We start from the raw sequence: 27,267 nt of genomic DNA, 5'->3' as shown, positions 1-27,267 counted from the left end.
TTTTCTACTCCTGTTCTTGATACATTTTTTTTCGAACTGTTTCCAGTGTGTTCCGAACTTTCACGTATAAAATACGTTTGAACGATAATGTCGTATAAAAGAGACTCTCTGTAGATTGGATGCATTTATAACAACGATGTAAACTCTCTCTCTCGCGAACGCGTCCATGACACTCTCAAATTCAATGTCTAATTGTCTTCCTACCGTTAGCCTGTACATCTGGTATGAAAAATGAACGGGTATTTGGTTGATTAACCTAGTATCTGAGTGTTTTGCTTCCAAAGCTGTCTCACTCGCCTCCAGCCGAATCCAATCGCTCCATACGCGGCCGCTCGCGTCACCAACTTTCTAATCCAAAACAATTGCTGTCGCGTCAGACACTGACGTGTCGGTGGTTACCAAGCATCAAAGAAATGCCGACCCTTCGGTCACACGAGCCTATACTCATTCATCAAATCAAATGCATATTTGATCGGTAATGAAGTCTTTAAATAAGAAGTAGGAAAGAGACAATGATCGAAAGTTTTTCTGTTGATAAATTTGAGAAGTGAAATTTGAATTTACGCGTTAGGCATTAGGCTAACAGTGTAACTCTCGCCATTTAAAGTAAAATTCACTAAATCTGCTTATTTAATTCCAAGATTTTACTACCTGCACAAACAATTTTTAAGAGAAAAAGAGATAGTGTATATTAAATACGCATTTAGTGTAAAATATCTGCCTAAAAGAGCATTTACTCGAGAAAATTATTTTATTGTGCGGTAATTTATTTTTTGCAAATAACTTTTGAAAAAATAGAGTAGGAAGTACTTTATTTACAAATTTTTGTCACGCAATTCGACACATTACATTTGCCAGCCAATCACTTTGCCCTTGGATAGTGAAATAAACTAATATTTTAGAATATATTATTTTAGAATTATGAAATCAATGTTTATAATTTTCCTTTTAATATTTAAACAATAATCGACTCACTTCAACACCGAGAATAATTAAAACATCCAAAAATTATTTATTTATTTGTATTGGAGAGAACAAATAATTTTTAAATAAGTTTCAGGAATGTAGTTGTCATTGATTAGCCAGTTTTTGTAACCATTTTTTATAAATTTTCTGATAAATTATGACGAGAGTAAATGCAAAGAGACTTACAAGTTGTTCATCGAGACAGAGAAAGCTTCAGAAATGCAGTACGAAAGATTTCTTAATTACTTCTTAATCATGACGCTTTTTTTGTGTTACGCGAAATGCAACAATACAAATCCCGAGGACGGCGATGATTTCCGACAAACGTCAATGATCTTATAAAATGCGGAGATGCGAATCAAAACCGCTTTGAAGTCTGTCTTCAAGCGGAGTCTTCCTTATATGATGAAAATTTTCGAAGAAGTGAACGTATCTTCACCTTGCACGAAGTCTTCCGTTCTCTTCCTGAAAGACTTGATAAAACTGAAAGAATGGCCTCTTCGAAGTAAGTAACTTTCAATGTTATAAATTATTACAACTTAGGTAACCCTCTTATAACGCAAGGTCAAGTTTTTTGAAAAACCGGGCTCGGGAGGTCCGAAATCGTGGAGTTTTACAAAGAATTATAAAGAGACTCATATCAATACTTTATGTTATAACAGAAAAGAAAGCAGAGTCATTCAATTTTCATACACTGGTGAAGGGAAAGTTGAAAAGTGATAGCATTAATTATGTTATATCTTGGCTCTTATAACATAACGCAAAGTACGGAAAGATCAAAGAATGGTGCAAAGAAGTTGTGGCCGCCAGCGCCAGAGATCGTCGCACTGCTTTCAACACTGTCCATAACCTGTCCCATCCAGGTGTAAGGGGCTCAACCAGATTAGTAAAAGCAAAATTTGTTTCGCCGTCCATCAGTAAAGACTGCCAGACATGGTCTCGCACCTGCATTTCTTGTCAGCGGTCGAAAATCCAGAGACATGTCGCTAGCCCTTTGGGAACCTTTCCTATTCCAGACGCTAGATTTTTAAACATTCATATTGATATTGTTGGTCCATTGCCACCTTCCAACGGCTCAACATACTGCCTCACNTTTTCTTTTCCCTCCAAAACTTGGTCAAATGCAGGATCCTTTACAAATTTTTGAATTTGTGGCCCAACAAAAATACCTTCCTTAACCTTTGCATCACTCAATCTAGGAAATTTGTCTCTTAAGTACTTAAATGCCTGTCCTTTCTGGTTTAATCTTTTGACAAAACCTACCTTGATATGAAGTGGTGGAAGAAGAAAATCTTTTGGGTCCATGAGAGGCTCGGCAACAATATTTTTCTCGGTAGAGTCAAGATTTCTTGCAGGCTATTCCGCTTGAATATAATGTGATTTCATATCCCTACTGTCCCACATACATAAAAAGCAACAGTATTTAGTGTACCCTAGTTGCATTCCTAAGAGTACAGAGATGACATTTAGATTGCCATATATTTTCCATTTGTACTCAAGCATAATTGATTGAGTCAAGGAGGGCTGTCATGTTTGCATAAATATATATATTCTATAATAGATTGTAGTTTTATTATATGCTGATCTGAGGTGCTTTACAGGAAAAACACCAACAAAAATTTGAAATAATTGAAGATGCACTATTTTGTAAAAAAACATTTTTTTTTACAAATTTTACTATAAAATCTTTCTCATATATTTTGTATTATTTAGATTACGTCAATCATTTTAAATTATAATTTAAAATGATTGACGTAATCTAAATCTTTTGTGGCTCATATTTTAGCTCTCGTGGACCACTGGTTGGGAATTGCTGCTCCAAAGCAAGAGCTAATCGGCCATTTTTATAGTGATTTTTGAATTCAGCAGATGAAAATACATAAGAATACAGTAGACCCCCCCTATAACACTGTAGATAATTCCATGTTATATGAATTCCATGTTGTACAAGTCACTTAGATTTTACAAATACGTGTGCCGGGCTGTGAACGGCTCATGTATTTGTAAAATCTAAGTGACTCGTTATTACAGTAAGTCTGATTTGTTTGCACTAATATTTCTGCAAATTTTAATTATATATTCATTATAACCTACTTTTTCCTTTGTTACTTCTTCAGTTGTTTCTGTTTCTTGCTGATTTGTTGTTTCAGTTTCAACAGATTTACTGCTATTATTTACTGCAATGTCAGTTTGAGTTTCTGAAAATAGAAAAGATCTTACATAAGCATGCAGGATAGACTGATTCATTTTGTAATGCATCAAAAATTCAAAGTGATGTCAGATTCAACATTTGAATAAAATATTTTAAAATGTTTTTCATTTTGATGATGAAATGAAATTTTATTTAAACTTAGCCAAAAAAATCTTTCCAACAAAATACAAAAAATAAAAAATAAATTAAAATTAATCAATATATCTGAACTAAATTATAAAAACATTGGATTCTTGTGTATTAAAAGCAACTACTTGTAGCAATGCTGCTGAAATAAAAACTAGCAGATCTAAATATTTTCATTTGATCTTTTTTAAGCTCCTTCAAACATATTTTACAATTTAATAAAAACATGTAATTCCTGCTTTATATTGTCTTAGGCAAAAGTTTATTAAAACATATATTAATATTTATTTTTAATATCTTATTTATTGATATATTTGTTGTAATGCAAATTATAAGTAATTAATCTAATTAATCCATTCAGATATTTCAAAAATATTTTGTACTTAAATTTATTTTGAGAACAGCTAAGAGAAAATCCAATTTTATAAATATAAGAAAAAACAATCACACAAACATACATATGTGTCTGTTTGTCATACAAGTCATGTAAAGAAAAACATTAATAATTTTGGATTTGATCAATTTTGACATTAAACAAATGTACTAAAAGCAAAAGTAAAAAAATAAAAATATTTCTGATTATGTTAATGATGATAATAACATCATGATCCATAATAAAAATATTACTAAACATTTTCTTTGAGTGTACAGACCACATAAGAGACCATACAATTTTCTTGACTTTCAGCAGTTTATTTAAGATAAATATTTTTTGTGTGTAGTAACAAATGCCTATAAACATAATGTCATTTTAAGTTGAATTACTATAAATAAATATTTTAAAAAAATCTAAGATATTGATATACAGAGTGAGCATAAAGTCTTTTCCTTATTATAAAATTTTATTAAACAACTATCACAGATACAATAAACAGATTTTACCAGAATATAAGACAAGATATCAAATATAAAGTTTTTTATTGACATGCTAATAAGCTTCACATGAACCCTTTGTAACCCTGAGTACATCTAACTGATATTCAATTTTTTGCCAAGTTTTCTCCAACATCTCTGCAGAGACAGAAGCAATGGCATCTATTATGTCTGGTGGTCATGGTGGCAAGGATATTGTACTATCACATCTATCAGGAAATGTGGCATCAAAGAAGTCTCAAACACTTAATCCCCAAGGTGATGATGCACCATTTTGTTAGAAAATCACCAACTTGTTCAACTGAGGTGCTACAAAAAGCACCAACATATCCAGGTACACACTAACTATTATTGTTGATTCTGCAAAGAAGTAAAAGAACATGGGAAAAAGGTAAACATCAGAAAAGAAAAAATAATAATAATTTAAATGTTCCTTTTATATTTTGGTGCAAATGAAACACTGTTAAAGTTGACAGATTTTGAAAAATAAAATTTTATATAAGAAAAAGTTTTTATGACCATGTTATATATATATATATATATATTCATATAGTAACAGTAGATATATATATATATATATATATACTGTTTTTTAAATAAAAGTACTTAGATCTAGTTACAAAATATTTAGATTGGCAACAGCAAGTGTATGTTTTAGTTGCCAAATCTCCATTTTACCCCAGGCTACACTAATTTNAGAGCATTACGAATGTTTTTGAACTTGAAAGTTCTTCTTCAGGTAACTGATGACTGTTGTATTAACTTGTAATAACTTATTGTTAACTTTAATAATATTAACATATTATTAAAGTTAACAATAAACAAATGTACCGGGAACCTGTTCCAGTGTGCTTCTCAGAAAAAACAGAGCATTATGAATGTTTTCGAACTTGAAAGTTCTTCTTCACGTAACTGACGACTGTTAAGCGAATGCAATTCAAATTCAAGTCAAATTGGAATACCATTCAGAATTCTATTGTGTGGATTGATGATGTCATTCAGGCATGCACCTCTGTGCCGGTTGTAAATTATCGTAAGTTCTTGTCTATGAGCACCTGCCATGCAGTTGACAGGGTGATTTCATCTTTGTGGTTAATGCAATTATCATTTTTTAGTGTAGCCATACAGATGTAAAAGGCCTCTAGCCATCTAAGATGGTGTATGTATTTTGTAGTGCGGATTACCTTGGCCTGGTTGAACAACAGTTCTATTTCCGTATCTGAGGCATAGATGGCTAGAGCAATGGTTTGCCTCGCATGTAGAATATCAGCTGTGTGTTCTTTTATTCTCACTTCTAGGGAGCGCTTGGTGGATCCTATGTAGATCAGGCTTCTGTCCCATCTATGGTCCATAATTGGGATGGTGTATACCCTGGGAGTCATTCTTTGTGGGAGTGTCTTTCCGTAAAATATCAAAAATTGTCGCGTATCTTCTATAGGCAATGTGAATATTCTTTTTCTTGGCTATTGTGTGGTACAGTGATTTAAGGTAATTTTACAGAATGGGAAAGACACCCCTAACAAAGAACGACTCTCGGCGGTATACACCATCCTGATTATGGACCATAGATGGGACAGAAGCCTGATCTACATAGGATCCACCAAGCGCTCCCTAGAAGTGAGAATAAAAGAACACACAACTGATATTCTACATGCGAGGCAAACCACCGCTCTAGCCATCTATGCCTCAGATACAGAAATAGAACTGTTGTTACCATCTTACATAGCTAGAGGCCCTTTATATATGTATGGCTACACTAAAAAATGATAATTGCATTAACCACAAAGACGAAATCACCCTGTTGCATGGCATGTGCTCATAGACAAGAACTTACGATAATTTACAACCGGCATAGAGGCACATGCCTGAATGACATCATCAATCCACACAATAGAATTCTGAATGGTATTCCAATTTGACTTGAATTTGAATTGCATTCGCTTAACAGTCGTCAGTTACCTAAGAAGAACTTTCAAGTTTGAAAACATTTGTAATGCTCTGTTTTTTCCAAGAAGCACACCAGCAACTGGTTCCCGGTACGTTTGTTTATTGTTTACTGTAACCTGGTGAAGTATAATTCCGATTTGATTATTAAAGTTGTATTACTAACAAAAAGAAAAATAGCAAAATAAAATAAATTTTTTAATGAAAAATTACAATAATCCACTTCATAAAAACTTAAATAATTTTGATAACATATACATCAACCTAATTATTTCATAGGCTGTACAAGGCCTTGTTACAGCCCAATAAATAATCCAGTGGTTTGTTTAGCATTAATAATTTTGATTTATAAATAACAAATTTCCTGTATTTACTTTAAACTATTTATGAAATATATCCCCTTATCTGTTTCATCAACTGTGGTTTCAGTTATCTGCAGTGAGAAAACATTAAATAAATATAATTTAAAAATTAGACACATAAATTTCACTTGTGCCTGCCTGGACATTGTCAAGAATTTTCCTTTGTCAACTGTCTCCCTAATCTCTCACTTACAGTCATTCTACAGCATCCACAACATAATGTAAGCAATATTCATGTTTGCAGTATCGCTACAAATACTATGCAGTGCTTTATATAGCTTGCTTAATATGACTATGTAAGTTTTACATTAAACTGTATATTAAGTATTGTATGTATGTACGTTAGAAAACATGTAGTGTTTGATATTAGCAACAATTTCAATCATCTGCAGAGAAGTTTGAAATGCACAACTAGAGATATAGAGGGAATACTGCATTCTAATGTAAGAATTTATTATTTTATGATTAAATTTTAAAATAAAATTATAGAATAAAACTTCTATCCTGTTAAGAAAAACAATGAATTAAATTATTTTTCTAAAATATTTAATTCATTGTTTTTCTTAACAGGATAGAAGTTTTATTCTAAATTATTTTTCTAAAATATTTTGTCTTATTAGTTAGTAACTTTATTCCAGTCATTTATTCTTCTGTTTCTTTTGAAAAATTCATATTGTTATTGCTGTATTTAAATAAGTGATCAGAGAATATGTAAATCCTATAAATTAATCTTTAACTTTTAAATTTTCAGTTTTATAAAATAGGTACATTACAGTTTTCAATTTAATGTCATAACACTGGATATAATGCAAAAAAATTTGAAAAAATACCTTTACAGGAATAATTAGGTTGTACTAATTCAGGACAAATAGGAGCTTTCATTTTCTCGGCATCCTGTAATAGCAGACTTAATAAAAAAAAAGCATATTTTGATATATTTTGAAAGTAAAAATAAAAATTTACTTCTTGTGCTTGCATTGATACATCACTATTGTGTTCATCTTCAAATAATTCTTTGTCATCTTCTGGAATTTTATTTTCATCTGCTGCATTTTGTGTGGCAGTTTCTGATAAGTTTAAAATGAAATCTTCTGTTTCTATGTTGTTATTGCTTTGCTCAGCATTTTCTGCTGGAATATCACATTCCATTGGAGTAACAGCACTAAAATAATAATTACTTATAAGAAACTTCTTGATAAAATTTGATTAACATAGAAAAATAAATTAAAATTTTTGGGAAACTTTTTTTAACTTAAAAACAATATAAAACTATAGAAATTGAGAAAATTAAAACATTTATAAATAATGGTTGAAAAATAAGTTATAAATGATTATTTTATTATTTTACAAATTACAAAGAAACCTCCATTAAAGGACACATCTGAATAGTGGACACCTCTACTTAACAAATATTTTTACAATCCCCAGACCCTTCAAACAGGACATCTATTATATTTACCTCTAAATAGCAGACAAACATCTCGGTCCCAATGGTGTCTGCTTGTCTGCTAATCAGAGATTATACTGTATTTAAGAGCCGATCACTGATTAGCTAATCAGTGACCGGTTTGTGATGTAAACACCGTCTCTCAGAGATGAAGGACAATGACCAGAACATGGCCCAAGGAATAAAGTTATTCCATCTGTTTGCTTAAATCAACTAGTCTAGAAATGAACATTAGTCAAATATTTGATTAGTGTAACTGATAATACATCTCCACAATTAGCAAAAGTTGAGAGTTTAAAGTTCTATTCTGGGTTGAGCTTTTCTTCTAAAATATTCTAAATTATTCATATTAATACAAAATGGCAATCTAACTTTCTGCCTTTAATATAAATTACTTTAAATATAATTAGCCAAGATATAGCATAAAATAATTTGATTAGTACAGAAGTTTGGGTTTAGTCATTAACATATTTATTTATTTTCCTTCAGACTTTCTAATTTTCTAATTGTTTTAATGACTAGATATATCATGAATTATTCATTAAATACAGTAAGACACTGCTTAATGCAGGGGATGCATTCCTAGATGACAAAGCACTAAACAAAACAGCATTAAATGAGGCCATTTTAACACAGAGTAAATAGGGAAAGGGAAACATGTGACCGAAAATAAACAGATTTTACTTTAATTTTACATTATTTTTATATTAATTTGCATAATAATATATGTTAAATAACACAAACATATGCACACAGAAATGTAAAGTTCATTTTTTGTGATGAAGATCCTGGCTTTTCTGAAATTCTTGTTTTTTGCAATAATATCGTGTAGTTTCATTTGTCACTTTTTTCTTTCCTTAAGCAAATGTTGGTAGTGTCCAAAATGCCTTGTTTTGCTTTTGCACTCCATTCAAAATCTGGATCATTTGCTACAGTTTGATCAATGGTTTCAGTTATCATTACCAAACTTTTACTAAGGAAATCTGTAGAGAAATTCTTTAGGTGCTTCATTTTCAGAATCATTATTTTCCAGTTCTACATGTATTCTTTGTTCTGCCAGTTCTTGAAGGTCATCATTGATAAGGTTCTCACCAGAAACCTTCTGTAACTCCTCAATATCCTGCTCATCTACATCTCCTAGTCCCGCTGTATCGATTAGTTTGACAATTTGGTCAACATAACAATACAGTGATAGGCTCTTCTCGTTGAGAATTCTTGGATACCTTCAACCATAACTTCTTCCAAACTCCATTCATGCATTTATCAGTTAATTCTTGTCAAGCTATGCATTTATCAGTTAATTCTTGTCAAGCTATGACATCCATAATGTTATATTTTTTCCAAAATTCCACAAAACAAATATAGATTTAAGGAAAGTACAGCACTATGATAAATTGCCACCTTTTGCTGATTGGTTGGTGTTCATAAATAATTGTATTATATATGAATCAATAAAATGCCACAATAATTTGAATCTGTAAATTTTGAGCTATTTTTAGGCTTCAAGCAAACTATGTTATATCAAATCAGCGTTAATTCATGCAATGTTACATCTATGAGAATGTCCCGGGAATTCCGACACCAGCTGTTCTCAAGGTCATCCAGCTGTGTAAACAATGACTCATCAGTGTCAAATTTCACAGAAACGCAAGACAAAGGAAGTTAAACTTTGAAGCTTTTTCTTCAAAATGAACGCATTTCTTTCGTTTTTTTTTTCAGTTTTAAGTATTTTTTATGTTTAATTATAATTAATTAAAAGTTGATCGGGAACTGAGGGGTTAAGTGGGTCTTACTGTAATTCATTCTGGAAAACAGTATGGCAGTCCTTAAAAAAAATGCTTTATATATATATATTTCTACAGCATTTGAGCAATATAACTGTACATTTTACATACAAAAATGAACCTTCTCCTGTATAATATTGCTCAAATAACTATTTTCATCTATCTTATCCCGATATTCACATTTATATATAATAAAGCTATTTATTTTTAAAAAAGTTATTTTTTAACAAGAATTAAATGTTTTCAATACAACTATTTATTTCAAAGAATATATTTATATAAATCATAATCAGCAAATATGTTACAACTATTCTTTCTGTGTGTAAATTATAATACATTTATACAAACACAATATATTAGAAAGATAAGTATTGAATACAGAGCTTGTTCTACATTTGATTAATGTAAGAATACTCTTGTTCTATATCACTTAAGAGAATAAATATTAAATTTTATTCAAATTTTTAAAAATTTAAACAATTTATCTGAAATGAATAATTCATCAACAGAATTTGTTTTAAAATATGTAATTTTATAAATGTAAAGAAAAAAATGCATAAAAATATTAATAACTGCAAAAAATTTATTGTATTTAGATAAACTTCAAATTTATTTATTAAATATTTCCCAAAAATTTGCTTTAAATTAATATAAATATTTAATTCAATTTTAAAAATTTTTGAATTTAATATTCAAAACAATTTCATCCCAGAACAGAAATAAAATCCCAGAACTCTTGAAAATTTTTAAATAAATGAGTTTTAAATGATTATTTTAATTAAAATATATTTATTTTTTTAATAATTTTTACAGCATATATTAACAAAAAAATTTAATATATCCTAATAAAACAAACTTTAGTGTTCGCTAATTAATAAAATAATAATAATTACTTAAATTTACAAAAAAAATTTTAACAATATCAACATTAATAAGGTATATTGCCACAATAAAAAGTAAATTATATTATCTATCTCATTATAATTAATATATAAATTATCATATTAAATAAATTAACTAATTAAATGTTTTTCTATATAAATTTATAGTTATTAATTATGTATATTATATCATTATGTTAAAAAATTTATAATTTTTGAAATAAAAAATGAAGAAATATTTACTGTTCAAAGGGTAAATCCACTCAGTTTCTTAACAAAAAATGTCACTTTTCTAAATATAATATACAAATTTTAAGCTGATGATATTACAACTACAAGAAAATTCACAATTATAAAGAAAATTAAAACTAAATACATCTACTAGCTAAATTAATATCAGGAGAACAAATATTCAATGGACTTTACAAAAGCAAGTTAATAAGCTTGCCAAGTGAACTGATAAAACATAAATTTATTGGGGTTTCCTGCTTCCAGTTCCGCTCCTGATCCCTGGAACTGTATACTTATTATTATTCAGACTTGTAGATAGTTGTAAAATATTTACTTTATTCTGGTGTAATAATTACTGCAGAAAGCATGAAATATAAATAGAAACAACAGTATTCACCAAACAATATTTTTACACAGTTATATTATCAAATATCTACATTTCATACTACACACACTAATCATAGAATCAAAAGTTCGAATCAATAACAGCACTTTAACAAGAGAGAATTTAAAAAGTTCAAAAATATTATTCAAGTTATAAAATGGAAACTTTTCTGTTATTCTATATGAATATTTTTTATTATTACACTATATATTATGTTTAAATTATTAAATTGTAAACATNATATTAATTTTTAGCAGATTTCTTACTATTATTACATTATTTTTATATTAATTTGCATAATAATATATGTTAAATAACACAAACATATGCACACAGAAATGTAAAGTTCATTTTTTGTGATGAAGATCCTGGCTTTTCTGAAATTCTTGTTTTTTGCAATAATATCGTGTAGTTTCATTTGTCACTTTTTTCTTTCCTTAAGCAAATGTTGGTAGTGTCCAAAATGCCTTGTTTTGCTTTTGCACTCCATTCAAAATCTGGATCATTTGCTACAGTTTGATCAATGGTTTCAGTTATCATTACCAAACTTTTACTAAGGAAATCTGTAGAGAAATTCTTTAGGTGCTTCATTTTCAGAATCATTATTTTCCAGTTCTACATGTATTCTTTGTTCTGCCAGTTCTTGAAGGTCATCATTGATAAGGTTCTCACCAGAAACCTTCTGTAACTCCTCAATATCCTGCTCATCTACATCTCCTAGTCCCGCTGTATCGATTAGTTTGACAATTTGGTCAACATAACAATACAGTGATAGGCTCTTCTCGTTGAGAATTCTTGGATACCTTCAACCATAACTTCTTCCAAACTCCATTCATGCATTTATCAGTTAATTCTTGTCAAGCTATGCATTTATCAGTTAATTCTTGTCAAGCTATGACATCCATAATGTTATATTTTTTCCAAAATTCCACAAAACAAATATAGATTTAAGGAAAGTACAGCACTATGATAAATTGCCACCTTTTGCTGATTGGTTGGTGTTCATAAATAATTGTATTATATATGAATCAATAAAATGCCACAATAATTTGAATCTGTAAATTTTGAGCTATTTTTAGGCTTCAAGCAAACTATGTTATATCAAATCAGCGTTAATTCATGCAATGTTACATCTATGAGAATGTCCCGGGAATTCCGACACCAGCTGTTCTCAAGGTCATCCAGCTGTGTAAACAATGACTCATCAGTGTCAAATTTCACAGAAACGCAAGACAAAGGAAGTTAAACTTTGAAGCTTTTTCTTCAAAATGAACGCATTTCTTTCGTTTTTTTTTTCAGTTTTAAGTATTTTTTATGTTTAATTATAATTAATTAAAAGTTGATCGGGAACTGAGGGGTTAAGTGGGTCTTACTGTAATTCATTCTGGAAAACAGTATGGCAGTCCTTAAAAAAAATGCTTTATATATATATATTTCTACAGCATTTGAGCAATATAACTGTACATTTTACATACAAAAATGAACCTTCTCCTGTATAATATTGCTCAAATAACTATTTTCATCTATCTTATCCCGATATTCACATTTATATATAATAAAGCTATTTATTTTTAAAAAAGTTATTTTTTAACAAGAATTAAATGTTTTCAATACAACTATTTATTTCAAAGAATATATTTATATAAATCATAATCAGCAAATATGTTACAACTATTCTTTCTGTGTGTAAATTATAATACATTTATACAAACACAATATATTAGAAAGATAAGTATTGAATACAGAGCTTGTTCTACATTTGATTAATGTAAGAATACTCTTGTTCTATATCACTTAAGAGAATAAATATTAAATTTTATTCAAATTTTTAAAAATTTAAACAATTTATCTGAAATGAATAATTCATCAACAGAATTTGTTTTAAAATATGTAATTTTATAAATGTAAAGAAAAAAATGCATAAAAATATTAATAACTGCAAAAAATTTATTGTATTTAGATAAACTTCAAATTTATTTATTAAATATTTCCCAAAAATTTGCTTTAAATTAATATAAATATTTAATTCAATTTTAAAAATTTTTGAATTTAATATTCAAAACAATTTCATCCCAGAACAGAAATAAAATCCCAGAACTCTTGAAAATTTTTAAATAAATGAGTTTTAAATGATTATTTTAATTAAAATATATTTATTTTTTTAATAATTTTTACAGCATATATTAACAAAAAAATTTAATATATCCTAATAAAACAAACTTTAGTGTTCGCTAATTAATAAAATAATAATAATTACTTAAATTTACAAAAAAAATTTTAACAATATCAACATTAATAAGGTATATTGCCACAATAAAAAGTAAATTATATTATCTATCTCATTATAATTAATATATAAATTATCATATTAAATAAATTAACTAATTAAATGTTTTTCTATATAAATTTATAGTTATTAATTATGTATATTATATCATTATGTTAAAAAATTTATAATTTTTGAAATAAAAAATGAAGAAATATTTACTGTTCAAAGGGTAAATCCACTCAGTTTCTTAACAAAAAATGTCACTTTTCTAAATATAATATACAAATTTTAAGCTGATGACATTACAACTACAAGAAAATTCACAATTATAAAGAAAATTAAAACTAAATACATCTACTAGCTAAATTAATATCAGGAGAACAAATATTCAATGGACTTTACAAAAGCAAGTTAATAAGCTTGCCAAGTGAACTGATAAAACATAAATTTATTGGGGTTTCCTGCTTCCAGTTCCGCTCCTGATCCCTGGAACTGTATACTTATTATTATTCAGACTTGTAGATAGTTGTAAAATATTTACTTTATTCTGGTGTAATAATTACTGCAGAAAGCATGAAATATAAATAGAAACAACAGTATTCACCAAACAATATTTTTACACAGTTATATTATCAAATATCTACATTTCATACTACACACACTAATCATAGAATCAAAAGTTCGAATCAATAACAGCACTTTAACAAGAGAGAATTTAAAAAGTTCAAAAATATTATTCAAGTTATAAAATGGAAACTTTTCTGTTATTCTATATGAATATTTTTTATTATTACACTATATATTATGTTTAAATTATTAAATTGTAAACATCTATTAAAAAAAAATTGACATAAGAAATGATAAAATTTATTCTTTAAACTTGTATAAAATTATTCTATTAATAAAAATATTGTTTATATTACTTTAAAAATTTCTGATTCTACCAAAATACAAATAAAAAGATATTTTATACAGCTTTCAATTTGAATTTCTGATATTTTATCAAGAAAAAATTGTCTGAGATAAATTATAAATTACAAATATTTTTTTTCTTGGCTTATTAATTATAATTTGTATTTTTAAATTAATAATTTAAAATTAAAATAAATTAAATTTTTAATGTGATAAATAAATGTAGATGCCTACTAATGCCTAATAAATGCCTACTATCTATATAACGTATATATATGCATTTAGTAGGATTATTATTTGGTTAAGCATACATTAAAATTCTGTAGAATAATATGGATTTAATTAGTCAAGTTTTTTATTAGAAAAAAAAATTATAAATAATTAGATTATCATTTTAGTTTATTTTTCTGGTGAAACTAGAGATTAAATGATAGGAAAAACTCTAGTTATTTAATAAATATTTTTTGTTTCATCTAAACTGTCTATATTAAGTTATGAACTACTATACAAAAATTGCTCTTAATCAGCAGAAATTTGCTCATTGAATTGTATTAAATTGCCATATAAAATACAACAAAATAAATACCATGAGGACCTTTTATCAGCAAGGCTGTTGAATTTGATTTTTGGTTGATTGCCATTTTAGTGTTGTTTTTTTGATTTAAAATGGCTGAAAATGTTTGCATTAACTAAATAAACAGTTTATTGTTGCTAAAAATTTTTCATGGTGTTTACAACTTACTTTTTCTCAACTATTATTTACACATACCATGCATAAATTTTCAATCTTTTCTTTTGAGGAAAATGAATTATTACAACAATTTAATTCTTAAATATTAATTGTATATAACTAACAGAATGAAACTTGAGCAATGTTTATATTTATGATTTTCATTGTGAAAGCATTTAATTAGTTAAATCAGTTAATATTTTACATTGCTGCTATTTTTATAAAAATAAATATCTAACTTAGAACAGTTTCATTTATGACTTAAATGTTTTCAGAATTAATATTCCATCTTTTGAAGCAATTGAGGAAAATAAAACAATTTAATTTCACAAGAAAACACAATAAAAATATTCTAAGATGAGATTTGTTTAACTCGGATTCCCAAATCAATAAAAATTTGGGGTTCCATAATAAAATCTATTGAGTCTAGTGATGTATGAATGTGCTAATGCAGATTTGGGATATGAGGTGTAATTGTTGTAGTCTCAGAAAGAATCCTTGTATAATGATACAAGAACTCGATCAAAGACTATACATGTGCTAAAGTTATTTATAGCTTTATAAACAGTGGGAACCAATTTAGTGGTAACAAAATGAACTGAAATCATAATGTAATGTTTGACAAGGTAAAGGAAACCATAAAAACATTAAAAATACAACTAGAAAATCATTCAAAAAATCATAACCTTAAAAAGGATTGAACATATAAATAAAAATACAATCGTTAAATCTGTATATATAATAAAAGTGAAATGATCTTTCACTACTGCATGCAAATAATGTAAATTTAAAAATAAATTTGATTTACAAGTTGAAAATTTCAAAACAACTTTTTAAAAGATTTTTAAAAACATTGTTTTAATTTTCAATTGATTTGATTTCAATTTTAATTAATTAATTTTGATTTTATTTTTAATTGTTGTTTTATTTTTGGTTTTGGTTTTAATGTTAAGTGGCTACCTAGTATGCTTTAATTCATTGATATCTGCAGGGTTACAACATTTTTTAATAAGGTGAAAAGGGTTCCATGACAAAAATAAGTTGAAAACCTCTGGTTTAACTGATCACTATTATACAGAACTTGTTTTAAAGAAACATCTTTAAAAATTCAAATATTCAAACATTTCTAAGCTTACTTTAATTTAGTAATGAGCAACCTTTTCTATATGTAGGTGACAAGTGAACTCTGTAGCTCCTAGCAAGCTGCATGCATTTTTTTCTTGAAAAATTGTAGGCTTTAGGTGTGCCAAGCAATAAAATACTCCATAATGCCTGGTACACTAGGTACTAAAATAATATATATTAATGATATTCAAACTAGTAATATATAGTTTATCATATTATCACTGGTCAAGTTTAGTTTAAATGTTCTTTGTCACAAATATCAGTTTAATTAGGCTTGTATTTGGCATGAAACAGTAAACGGGAAAATAAAATTACATTGCCAAAGCTCCGAGAGCCACAAATTAGGATTTCAAGGGCTGCATGTGGCCTGTGGGCTGCTTATTACTGCTTTGGCAAATCAGGGATATATATTTTTTGGCACATAACATCTAAAAAACTTTTGAATTCTAAAATATCAAATTTACACTTCTGTATTTAATATAAACAATCTTACCTTCTGGTGACTTAATTACAACAATTTTTAAAACAAAATTAAAATCAAAAAAACATTAAAATTTAAACTTTAAAAATATGACAAATTGTACATTAAGTTTTACTCCTAACAATCTTTTTTTCTTTTTAAATTATTTTCAATATTTTTAAAAAGTTAAAATCTATTTTTTCTATCTTTTAACTAACCACTTCTATGTACTGGTCAACTTTGTACTAGCTTCCTTACTAATTATTCTTCCTTCTGGGGGATGCTTGGATCGTCAAGTCTGTTGGCGACTTTATCTCTCTGCTTCACCAAAGGCATTTTTTCTTGATAATTACCTCAAAATATATTTTTTGTTTACTATAATGAAATTATAAACTGATTTTGCTACTATTTGCTAATGTCTGGCATAGAATCTAACCCTGGACCTCTGCAGAAAACACCTACAAAAAGAGGAAGACCACCTACTAATCATACAATCAACTATCTAACTATGCAAAATCATCTGGATCCGAAACAAATCTTACAACCGGATATACAGAAATAAGAAGAACAGTTTCTCCAAATACATCAGGTGAGAATTCTAAATCTAATAGTTTAACTGAGTCAACTAATCCAGAGACATTTGACATCTCAACTGCAGAGTTATGGTTAAAGATAGTTGAACTTATTACTGCTAGCAACCAAAAGATAGATAATCAATTTATGCTTATTCATGATGAAATTAATAATATTCACACTGAAATTATAGTATTCAAAAAACAACTACAGCTGGTAAATGAAAAATACGAAAAAACTGAATTAGAGTTGACTAAGCTAAGTACTTACAAAAAAAAAATGCAATTTAGACTTGATGCTATGAATAATGCTATTAATAATAATAAGTTAATAATTTATGATTTTACAAATATTATGATAGATAACAGTACTTTTTTATAGTGAAGAATCAAAAATATATTTTATTAAAGTTTGCAATAGTTTTCAGATTGTCAATCATCCCTATGAGTTTCTAAAGCCCCTATAAAAATTCCATAATAAAAGCAAACTTTTTGAAACATATATTATAATTTGACTCTTTATATATAACTGTATATGAACTTTATATATATATATACTGTATAATAGATTGAAATTAAGTTTGTGTTTTTCTGCATTTTTATCAAAACCTCCTTTACGAGATAACAACCCTTAGAACAATATATGACATGCAGTCATATCAAAGTACAGGTGCTCCACTAATTACAAACAATTTGACTGTACATGTAAATTTAAATTTTGTGCAGATTCTGAAGTTCTCTTGCTGCTTCTCTTGGCGTTGCAGTCTTTGGCCAGTAATATAAAATATGTTTTTAATAAATAATTAATGTGGGCTTATTTCTATTGCATATTGTCATTTTTCATCTTTGCTTGATTTTTTAAACATTGTGATAAGTTGCTATCAAATGTGCTCTTGCATTCTTCTGTGATTTTGTGCGTAATTCAAGTACAAGTGCGTAATTTTTGTGAATTTTGGACGTTGGAAAACTGAATACACAAGATTATATCAAGTAGGACCCATCTTGATAAAAAGAATTTTTCAAAAAATGGCTATTTTCCACCCCGGATTGTTTTTCCGAAATTGGAGTGCTGTTTAACCGAAATTTGCTATGGCATCGTTACCGCCTTGGTTTTGTGACTTGGATTACAAAATTTCGTGGTTATAGGTGCAATTTTAGACATTTTATCGCTATTTTTTTTGTTACTTCCGATCTGTCATCGAACTCAAATTGTGGGCTTCTGGTTTGATATTTTGAAAAGATACCTGGGTACTTTTTTCTACCCCCTTTAAGTAAGCTAATTTGAAATTTTTGTTAAAATTGGTCCACTAGTTTTTGAATTATGGCCATTCTCGTATGTATTCCAAAATCAAAAATTTCAACTTTTCATAAGTTGTTATGGTAACAGTCATTGACCTTTTGCTCTGAACATTATATGTTAATTACTGGAAATCGGCTATTTTTTAATTAATTAGTAATATAAATATAGACTGTTATATATCTTTGAAATCGGCTCTGTATTTTATTTATATCATTTATAATATTATTGGGTTATTATATAGTGAATTATTTTTTGAAAACTTTCTTCTACAATGACCTCACATATCATTGAGGAGTTCTTGGATAAATCTAATGAAACTTTAGATGAAATTAAAAGATATGCAGCTGACAACCCTAAAGGGCATTTTAGCACAAAATAGCATGTTAATTTTATAACTGATCAATTTACAAAAATGATTAGGCTTGCTGAAAAAGCATTAGTGAATGTCAGCTCATTGTTTACTTCGATGGAAAAATGTAACGATACTCAACAATTGATAATAAAGAAACTTGATGACATTGAGGACAAGGTCTCTCATCATGTTCTCCCTGCACCTCTGTACAGTTCAGTGGTAAAACAGGGAAGGCAATTGCAGGAATGCTGCGAGGTTGTAACATCTGCTTCATCAAGAGAAGTTTTACTGGTATACAGTAAAAATAAAGAAAATAATAATAGCGATGCTGTGAGAAAATTAATGCAGACCAAGATAAGACCATCTGATTTACATATTGGGATTGACAATCTACACAAGATAAGTGAAGGGGGAATCGCTGTGGAGCTAGGTGGCTGTAGTGATGGCGCAAAACTAGAGGAAAGAATTAAAGAAAATATCCCAGATCTTATTACACGCAAACCCAGGAAAAGATTACCTCACATGGTGCTATTCTCTGTCCATACGGACATTCCTAGGAAGGACCTTCCTCATCAAATCTATATTCAAAATAAATTGATAGAAGAAACATACACTGAAGAGGAATTTCTTAAGCAATTCCGTATCAAAATTCAGCTGGGAAAAAAAGAGACTACATATAAGAATTGGGTGGTGGAGGTGTCCTCTCTTCTACGGAAGTCACTCTTGAAATTAGGTAAGATAAACATAGAATGGTTGCGCTGCAGGATAGCAAACTTTAGTCCAGTCTTGCAGTGTTATAAATGCTGTCAATTTAACCATTCTGCAAAAGACTGTCTGCAGTCTATAGACACGTGCAGTCAATGTATGGAGGACTACCCTTACAAAGACTGTCCACATAAAAAAAGAGGATCCCATATGTTGTAATTGCCATCAAGATAAAACAAAAAACTGCAAGCACAATGCTCGAGATAGTACATGTCCAGTATATCAGCGAATTAAATCTCTTATTCTTCTAAGAACTGATTATGGATCGGGAGAGTAAGATTTATTTAAGTATTCTGCAGTGCAATTTAGAAAGAAGTATCTCGGCTACTTCTTTGCTCAGTAAGCAGTTAAAATATTATGATTTGGCACTGATACAAGAACCATATTGTCGTAAAAACATTCCATCATGCCTCCCCACCTTCTGCCCTATCCTTAAAGGAACAAATCAATTCCCTTGGGCCAATACCCTCATGCCGATTACTAGTTTATCAATACTTTATCATGAGAAATATAGTAATGAAAATATCATTGTCTCAGAGATTATGATTCAAGAAGAAAGAATCATTATTCTGAACGTTTATTTCCTGGGAGGAGTTGACACTAAAAGTTTTATCGATGATTTACAAAGAATAGTCGAAGCTTTTCAAGAGATTCATATAATTATGGCAGGGGATTTCAATGCACATTCCCCTGCTTGGAGAGGGGATAATTTGGACAGACAGGGCCATCTTCTTGAAGAATTCTTGGCATATAATGATCTGTTGATCCTGAATAATCCCTTTTCACCCCCCACATTTAATTCTGCAAGAGGTAGCTCATGGATTGACATGGCTTTTTGTAGTGCTGGTTACTATACTAGGATTGAAAACTGGAGGGTACTTCCTGATGAAACATTAAGTGACCATGATTACATTGCCTTTGACCTAACTGGTACTGAGGATAATCACACCTTGATCTCTACTCCTCGATGTAAGTATGCTCTAAATAGGGCTGCCTGGTCAGAAATGAAGGAATTTCTCGAGAACAACCTTACTTTTAGCTATTCGGATATTCCTGTGGATTCTAGAAATCAAATTGACATTAACATAGAACTTATTTCAAAGGCTTGTGAGACTTTTATTCCAAAAAAGGTTGTGACTAGGAAAAGCGTCCCATGGTGGACAGTAGGGCTGAGTGATTTACAAAGAACAACAAAAAGATTAAGGAAAATTTATCAAAGATGTAGAGATTATAATGCAAGAAATCAGCATAGAGAAAACTACCTTGCTAGCCAGAAAATTTATAAAAATACAATCAAGGAGGAAAAAAATGCATAGTTGGCACAACTTTTGCACAAGAACCTCAACTAACCCATGGGGTTATTTGACAAAAATGTGTTGTAATAAACTTCATAAGACAAAGATTATGACCGATTGCAATTTTGGAAATGAACCTCCTTCATTAATTCAGGCAATGACCACGAAACTAGATATTTACTGCCCTGAAGATGACCCTTCTTCTGATTCAGAGTGGCAACATCAGACTCGACTGGAACAGGATATACTGGAGGATACTGAGGATATTCAACCTTTTACAGATAGAGAGATTGATAGGGCTTTCCTGACAATGGGAAAACGTAAAGCCCCTGGTTTGGATGGAATTACAACAGAAATAGCCATCAATTTTTGGAACCTGATTCCACATCATTTTATAAATTTATTTAATAACTGTTTATGACATGCCATTTTTCCTAGGGCCTGGAAACAGGCAAGAGTCATTCCCATACCAAAGCAGGGATCAGCTGACTCTAGACCTATTTCACTGTTACTAATTTTGGGTAAAGTACTCGAAAAACTCATTAAGGTCAGATTAACTTGGTACACAGAAAACTCGAGTAAAGTTAGTGATATACAATATGGTTTTTGTCCTCAGAGATCAGCTGAGGACGCTATAGATAACACAGTCCAAAATATTTATTGTATCCTACAAGAAAACAAATATGTCGTAGGGGTCAGCCTTGACATCTCAAAGGCATTTGATAGTGCCTGGTGGCCCCTAGTGACTCAGCAACTACGAAGAATCAGCTGCCCCCATAATTTATTAAAACTCCTGCTTGACTACTTTAAGAACAGAAAAGCAATTTTCCAATACGGTCAACATGAGGTACACAAGGACATCTCAAGAGGCTGTCTGCAGGGGTCTGTTTGTGGACCCCTGCTTTGGAATATTATGTTTGATTCTTTCCTGAGGGAAGACTTCGAACAAACTCATTATACCGCTTATGCAGACGATGCATTGCTACTTCTTGGTGGAAGATCAAGAGCAGATCTTGAAAATAGGGGTAATTTAATGTTGGCCCGTATATATGAATGGGGAATAAAACATAAACTTCATTTTAACATGACCAAAACAAAGGCTGTTGTATTTAATAAACCCAGAAAAGGCAACCTTTACTCAAGACCTCCTTTACTGAAGATGAATGTTAAAACTATCAAGGACGAAAGAACACTAAAATATCTTGGTGTTATACTGGATTTCAGACTTTCCTGAGAAAAGCATATCGAATACGTAATAAATCGAACTGGCCTCATTATACAAGCATTCTCACAAGTGGCCAAAAAAGATTGGGGCTTTCATCCGAAGCTCTCTCCACCATTTATGACAGTATCTTTCTCCCAGTTACCACATATAGATGCGGTACTTGGGGAAGCGCAGTAAATAAAGTACATACAAAGAGAAAGTTAGTATCCTCTCAAAGATGTGCACTCCTTTTATTGACAAAAGCCTTCCGTACCGCAAGTAACAATAGTCTCCAAGTAATTGCACGTAAGTTACCTATTGATATAGAAATTTTGCATAAGAAGAAAATACAACAACTTAACTGGGGAGATTCAATCCAAGCAGGATCAATAATAATAACACCCGATGAATGTGAACAACCTTATCCTTTTTGTAACACTGTATCCCCAGATATTCTCAATTCGAATATACTTGACCACTATTCAAATTCGGATATCACTATATTTACAGATGGTTCTAAAATTGATGGTAAAGTAGGAAGTAGCTTTGTGGTTTTCAACAAACAATTAGAGATACACAATCAAGCTTATCGTCTCCATACAAACTGTACTGTTTTCCAATCAGAACTTTTGGCAATTCAAAAGGCCATTGATTGGGTTAGTAATAATTTACCACATTATGATATTCAAATCTACACAGATTCATTCTCTACCCTTAACATTATCTGTAGCACTAAGCTTCATCCTTTGGCAGTGGAAATAAGGAATTCAATCAGAAACTCAACATGTAATATCAGTATTTCTTGGGTTAGATTCCATCAGAGACTCACAGGCAATGAGAGGGCTGACTCTCTTCCAAAGGCTGCAGCACTAAACTCCACCATTTCTTTTTCCTAGGATAAAATCAGTCATATTACTTTGTGACGTTTACTATGGGAGGAAGCTATTAACCATTGGCAACATCGTTGGAATGATAGTAACTAAGTATAACGTTTCAATTTGTCCCCAACTTAAAAAGCTTCTTTAAAATAAAATGATTTACTCCCGATTACTACACAACTCAATTATTTACAAATCACGGAAAATTTGCTACGTACCTTGCCATAATTTTAAACAGAACATCAGATCAGTGCCCAACCTGTATGATTGCAGATGGATCTCAACACTACATTTTTGATTGTGTGATGACCGAAATAGAAAGAACTGAACTGCGGCTACTCTTGCAGGAATTGAACTTAGCTTGGCCGTGCCACCTCTCAAACATCTGGACCAACCAAGAGATATTCTCTGCCTTTAAAAGACTTGCAAAAAAGATCAATCAGATCACAAGCCAACTAATCTACTGCTAACACTGACTTTGACTTAAAGACTGTCTACTTATAGTGTTAGCTTTGTAATTATTATTTCACACGTGAATACGTTGTTATACGTGAATTTTATTTAATTATAAGTTTTGTGCATTTTATCCACAATTACGAGGTTCTGTATGGAATCTACATTGTATTTACTGCTGTTTACTAACATTATTCTGTATTCATTTTTCTGTACGTAGTCCTGTGGAACTGATGTCATGTGAGTACTTAGTCTTATTTAGATGTAATATTACTTAATTTTATCTCATTGATTTCGTGGATTTTATCAATTACCTTGCAGTTCTGCATGGTATCTACAATGTACTCTTACTGCTTACATATATCAATATGTATTATCTTATCCTGTATGTAATTTATGGACTTTGTCTTCTATATGCAGTTCTGCATGGAATCTACAATGTACTCACTGCTGTTCGCTTATGTTTTTTCTGTATTCATTTTCTTCTATTCGTAATTTTGTGGATTTGATGTCGTGCGAATACTTTGTTTTAGTAAAGTATAGTATAATTTTATTTTATTTAATTATAATTTTATGGATTTTATCCATTAACTTAAAGTTCTGCATGGAATCTACAATGTACGTACTGTTGTTTGTTTACATTTCCTGTATTTTATTTCCTTGGTAGTGCTCATAGCGGAGCCAAGGTATGCATTTATGCCTCCGTAAATAAATTGAATTGAATTGAATTGAAATTTCATCTTTGCTTGACTTCTGAGGTTCCAGTGCAGCTCATGAGGTGATGTTGAAGTCGGTAATGCCAGTGTAATGACATATTTTGCTTCTGTTTGCAATTTTATAAACTTTTATGATTAATTTAAAACTTCATTTTCAATATGCTAAAAAAATTTATTAAAATATAAAGTTATAAAACATAATATTAAAAAAATTCTTCACGGATGTCATATTTGCTATTCTTTATGTTTAATATATTCAGTTTGGAACCATAATTTAGATGTAGATATTTTTCATTATAAGTAGCTTTTGCATTCCATATATGTATAAAGGAATCATCCAGAAAAGAGAAACATGAAATATATCCCATGTCTATAACAAATCTATCCTCCTATATAATGTATAATTCATTTTTAATTGGCCACCCAGGCATCACATCAATCACTTTTTATTTAATTTATTTTATATATTATTTCAAAATATTAATGTGTAGGAAATCCTGTTTTCTATTACTTTTGTTATCACTAAAACATCATTTCACAGGTGATCTACATTGCCCAATATTTTGTAGGATATATATTTTATAATTTTAATCTGAATAATGCATAACGGTCCTTAGTTCATAACTGCTCTATTGGATAGTGCATGTCTGTTTTAAACTTTATATTGCCTGCTGAGAACATTACTGACATAATTTTGAGTTATGTGCACCACAAAATTCCTATTAATTTACAGTAAAATGCATATAGTGAACTGTACATACCATTTTGAATGAAATGGAACCATTTTTTTGCTCAGTCCTGGCCGTACTGTCATTTTAGTAAAATTTTAATTTTTGTCCCAATTTTTGATAATCAAGAAGCTTAATTCTCTAGTTTACATACTAAACACATATGTATATTGTATTCTGAACTGGTCAAACATTTAAATGGATATTACTGAGGAGGAACAACATAAAATATAGCTTACAGAATAGTTTCATCAAATTTAAGGAATATTACATGAACAGAAACTGGTGAAAGTTGACAATTCAATTAATGAATGCTAATAAAGATAAAAATAACAAAAATGTAGAGAGATGGGGGAAAAAAGCCAATGTATCTGACAGCTGGGTCAAAATATTTAATGAAATATCTTGAATTCAAGATTTTTATAATTTGACAATATTAATCTTTTGTTTTTTTGGGAATTACAACTTCAGTACAAAGAATATTTTTATTTGTGAATTCCCTATGGTCAAAAGAGAAGTCAAAATTAAATAAAAGTAATGCTAATTATAAAGCAAAACTGCAACTTATAATGCAATAAGTTTTAAGATAAAACTGAGTGATTAGAACTTAATATGTTCATTTGAAAAATATGCCTGGTTTGACTCTAGAAGACCTATATCAACCTAACTATTAAATTTGATATCATGTTGATAAAAATATCACTTTTTTGTTATTAAATATTCAAAATTAAAATCTTTTAGAAAAATTTACATATTCTTTTTTACACCACCAAATCAATATCAAATCAAATCAATTTATTAATCATAATAGGCCAGATGTATAATATAAGTCTAATACCCTATTAGAACAGGGTATTAGACTTACATTATATCAAATTAACTTATATCAACATTAACAATAATCATGTAAAACTAAGTATCCTATAATTACAATACCCATGAATATCAGGTTTGTTACATAAAATTAGAAAGGCTGATTACAAAAAGTTTTTGCAAAATTATACAATTGGTATATCATTGTAGTATTTGCTAAATGAAATAACCGATACATTTAATATCCCTCCTTAAAGGTATTTAGCTGATTTAGTTCACCATTAATTCTTAGTTTCTGGCCTTCCTTGCACTCACAAAACATATGAAGTTTAGTCAATATTTCTTTGCATCTTGGACAGTATGTTTTCAAGAATTCATAAATTTTATTATTCATCATAATCATCTTTTTATTTAATCTAAGTTAGATAAAAATTTCTTGATTGCAAACGGCGTATTCGATAACATGTAGTTATTATTAAAAGGGTAATCCAGAATAATGCTGTACCACTGTGGTTCTTTTCAGTTGTACATTTCTCCAATGTCTTGAGATAGAGAAATTGTATTTTGGATTAGTTGAGTACCAAATCAATATCAGTAACAATGTAATAAATAAATTAAAATATATGCTCTCTGTTTCAAATTAGTTGTGTTTTGCCCTTGTACAGTACATCATATCTTTCCTGTTAGCACTAGAGTTGTGCCATCATCTATCTAATGCCTTACAGGGTAAAATTTTTGAATTGAAATAACACAACTGGCTTGCATTGAAAATTTGTATACAGTTAATCCTGAAATCTATTTATATATATTAAAAATAATTACAAAGTTTTCTTTTTATTAGTTAACAGTAAAAATAACTGAAAATATAGACAAAGAATTTGGTAGCCCAAAATATAACAAAAGAGACAATTTTATCTGCCAAACAGAAAAATATTAGCCCAATTTAGCAAAGAGCAGTCAAACCTGGAAATGGTGGCTATGGGAATCACGACTGACAGAGAACATTACATGCCTAACTTTCTGCATCTTTATTGGATGATCACATCATGTTGATATGAGTGGCTGTGTCACTGCAAGAGCTGTGACACAGCTCTTGTCACAGCTCTTACATGTCACAATCTGTAACATGTTAGAATTCATCTATTATTTTAACCAGGGCTGTGGAGTCGCGTAAAAATCTACCGACTCCAACTCCGACTCCGACTCTTCTTTACCATCCGACTCCGACCAAGGGAGGACTTGTTACCGAAAGAGACCCGGAAATTCTGATGTCATCGCGTGACCTCAGAATAAAAGATTCAATAAATTGAGTTCTAATAAAGATAGAACGTAGAAACTTGTTATTCCAATGATAAAGACTCCTCTAAGTAATATATAAATATGTATTTGATAATTTTTACTTTTCCAGCTGTTATACAGAAGGAAAGTGTAGCGCTCGGTCAAAAAATGACCCTTTCCAAATTTTTATATTTTTGAACTCGGGA

The 27,267-nt window shown here is 29.6% G+C and overlaps 1 protein-coding gene across 2 annotated transcripts in view; it reads right to left on the bottom strand.

Annotated features, from left to right (window-relative positions):
- Positions 1-2,976: 2,976 nt before the first annotated feature.
- Positions 2,977-27,267, bottom strand: part of LOC111637919 (dentin sialophosphoprotein-like) — a 95,177-nt gene continuing 70,886 nt past the window's right edge. For both annotated transcript variants that reach the window (XM_023383527.1, XM_023383528.1), the window contains exons 10-12: positions 7,447-7,645; positions 7,314-7,377; positions 2,977-3,164 (exon numbers count right to left, since the gene is read on the bottom strand). In XM_023383527.1, the coding sequence (XP_023239295.1) occupies positions 2,992-3,164; positions 7,314-7,377; positions 7,447-7,645 (436 nt within the window). In that variant the 3' untranslated portion in view covers positions 2,977-2,991. The remainder of the gene's footprint in view (positions 3,165-7,313; positions 7,378-7,446; positions 7,646-27,267) is intronic.

Source organism: Centruroides sculpturatus, unplaced genomic scaffold (assembly GCF_000671375.1).
Source record: "Centruroides sculpturatus isolate CEXI.00-Female unplaced genomic scaffold, Cexi_2.0 scaffold994, whole genome shotgun sequence".
Lineage (NCBI taxonomy): Eukaryota > Metazoa > Arthropoda > Arachnida > Scorpiones > Buthidae > Centruroides > Centruroides sculpturatus.
Note: the sequence above shows the minus strand (reverse complement) of the source record. Positions and strands in the feature narration are given on the sequence as shown.